The following is a 1,589-nucleotide window of genomic DNA, read 5'->3' on the forward strand; positions in this document are numbered from 1 at the left end:
TCTCACTCTAGGAATCCCTGAACTGGTCCGTCAAAGGGCAGTCTAACAAATTCTACTTTCTTTTGCGGGGTTCTCTGGAAACAAGCTGACCAGGAAAACAGGAGTCCTGACCGAGCTAACAAGAGAACAGGTACACAGTATGTTGCCCTCCAGGGAAGCAATGAAGGAGGACTTCCTAAAAGCAAAAGTATACTTTGTGATGATATGATGCTTACCTCTTGTCTTTCTATTCCTACAGGTTCCTGCTTTGGCAGTTCTCCTTACTACAGTCCTGACTGTTGCCTTTGACTCCTGTTATCATGCCTAGGGGCAACAAGAGTAAAGGCCACTCTCATGGCAAAGGTCATCAAGCACATGGGGCTAGCCAGTGTCCCAAGGGTGCTCAACCAACTGTAGTGAAAGAATCAGCATCTCTTCCTGTTGGCCAAGCTAATTCCCCAAGCTCTTCTAAAGCATCCACTTCTCAGGGAGCTGCGTTTCCTGCCTCTCCTGTGGCAGGTGTATCCTGCACAGGCTCTGAAATGGATGGTGAGGCTTCTGATGTCCATGTTGTTCAGGGAAGTCCACATGCCTTCACTCAGCCTATATGCATAGATCCTCTTACCAAGAAGGTTAATATGTTGGTAGAGTTCCTGCTGGAGAAGTTTCAGAAGAGTGAGCAGTTTACAGAAGATGATATGCTGAAAGTGGTCAGCAAGAAATACAAAACGCAGTTTTCTGACATCCTCAGGAAATCTTCTTCCCGCATGGAAATGCTCTTTGCAATGCGATTGAAGAAAATCAATCCAGATAGTCAGTCCTATGCCATTGTCAGCAAGCTAGGTCTCTCCACTGCTGAAATTCTAAGTGGCAAGAGAGGGTTGCCAAAGATGGGTCTCCTGATGACCATCTTAGGTTTGATATTCACAAAAGGCCATCGTGCCACTGAGGAAGAGATCTGGCAATTCCTGAGTGTGTTAGGAGTATATGCAGGAAGGAAGCACTTTATCTTTGGGGAGCCCCGAAAACTCATCACCAAAGATCTGGTTGAGCAAAATTACCTTGAGATCCGTAAGATGTCTGGGGGTAAATCCCCAAGATATGATTTCCTCTGGGGTTCCCGGTCCCATGTAGAAACCAGCAAAATGAAAGTGCTAGAAGTTTGGGCTAGGATTAATGACACTGTTCCTAGCTTCTTTCCTACTCCATATGTAGAAGCTCTTAAAGATCAAATGGAGCGAGAAGAGCAGACATCTCCAGCCTTGGACAAGGCCAGCGTTTATCCCAGGTGCATATGCTGCAGCTCCTCTCACACATAGCTGCAACCAAGGTTGAGCCTTCATTTCCTGTTTGAAAAGAAGTCAGCCTTCTATGTAGTGGAGGGTTTATGGGTCACAGGAATAAAGCATATATTATCTTTTTTTCCGTCATACAATGAGTAAATGATATGTATAATTGCTTTGGTGAATTGCAAATGTTCCATTAATGGAAAGTTAATTTGTTTCACAATCTTCGTTTCTTGATATTATGGTGACACATTCATTGTTGCATTTCAATTTTACAACAAAAGAGTTCTGTTACTTTAAAAACCAATTGAAAATATTCCACAA

At 43.7% G+C, this 1,589-nt stretch overlaps 1 protein-coding gene across 1 annotated transcript; it reads left to right on the forward strand.

Moving 5' to 3' along the window:
• Window positions 1-299: 299 nt before the first annotated feature.
• LOC130868411 (melanoma-associated antigen B4-like) lies at window positions 300-1,298 on the forward strand. The gene has a single exon (XM_057760643.1). The coding sequence runs from the start codon at window positions 300-302 to the stop codon at window positions 1,296-1,298; it is 999 nt and encodes a 332-aa protein (XP_057616626.1).
• The last annotated feature ends 291 nt before the right edge of the window (window positions 1,299-1,589 follow it).

Source organism: Chionomys nivalis, chromosome X (assembly GCF_950005125.1).
Source record: "Chionomys nivalis chromosome X, mChiNiv1.1, whole genome shotgun sequence".
NCBI classification, from domain to species: domain Eukaryota; kingdom Metazoa; phylum Chordata; class Mammalia; order Rodentia; family Cricetidae; genus Chionomys; species Chionomys nivalis.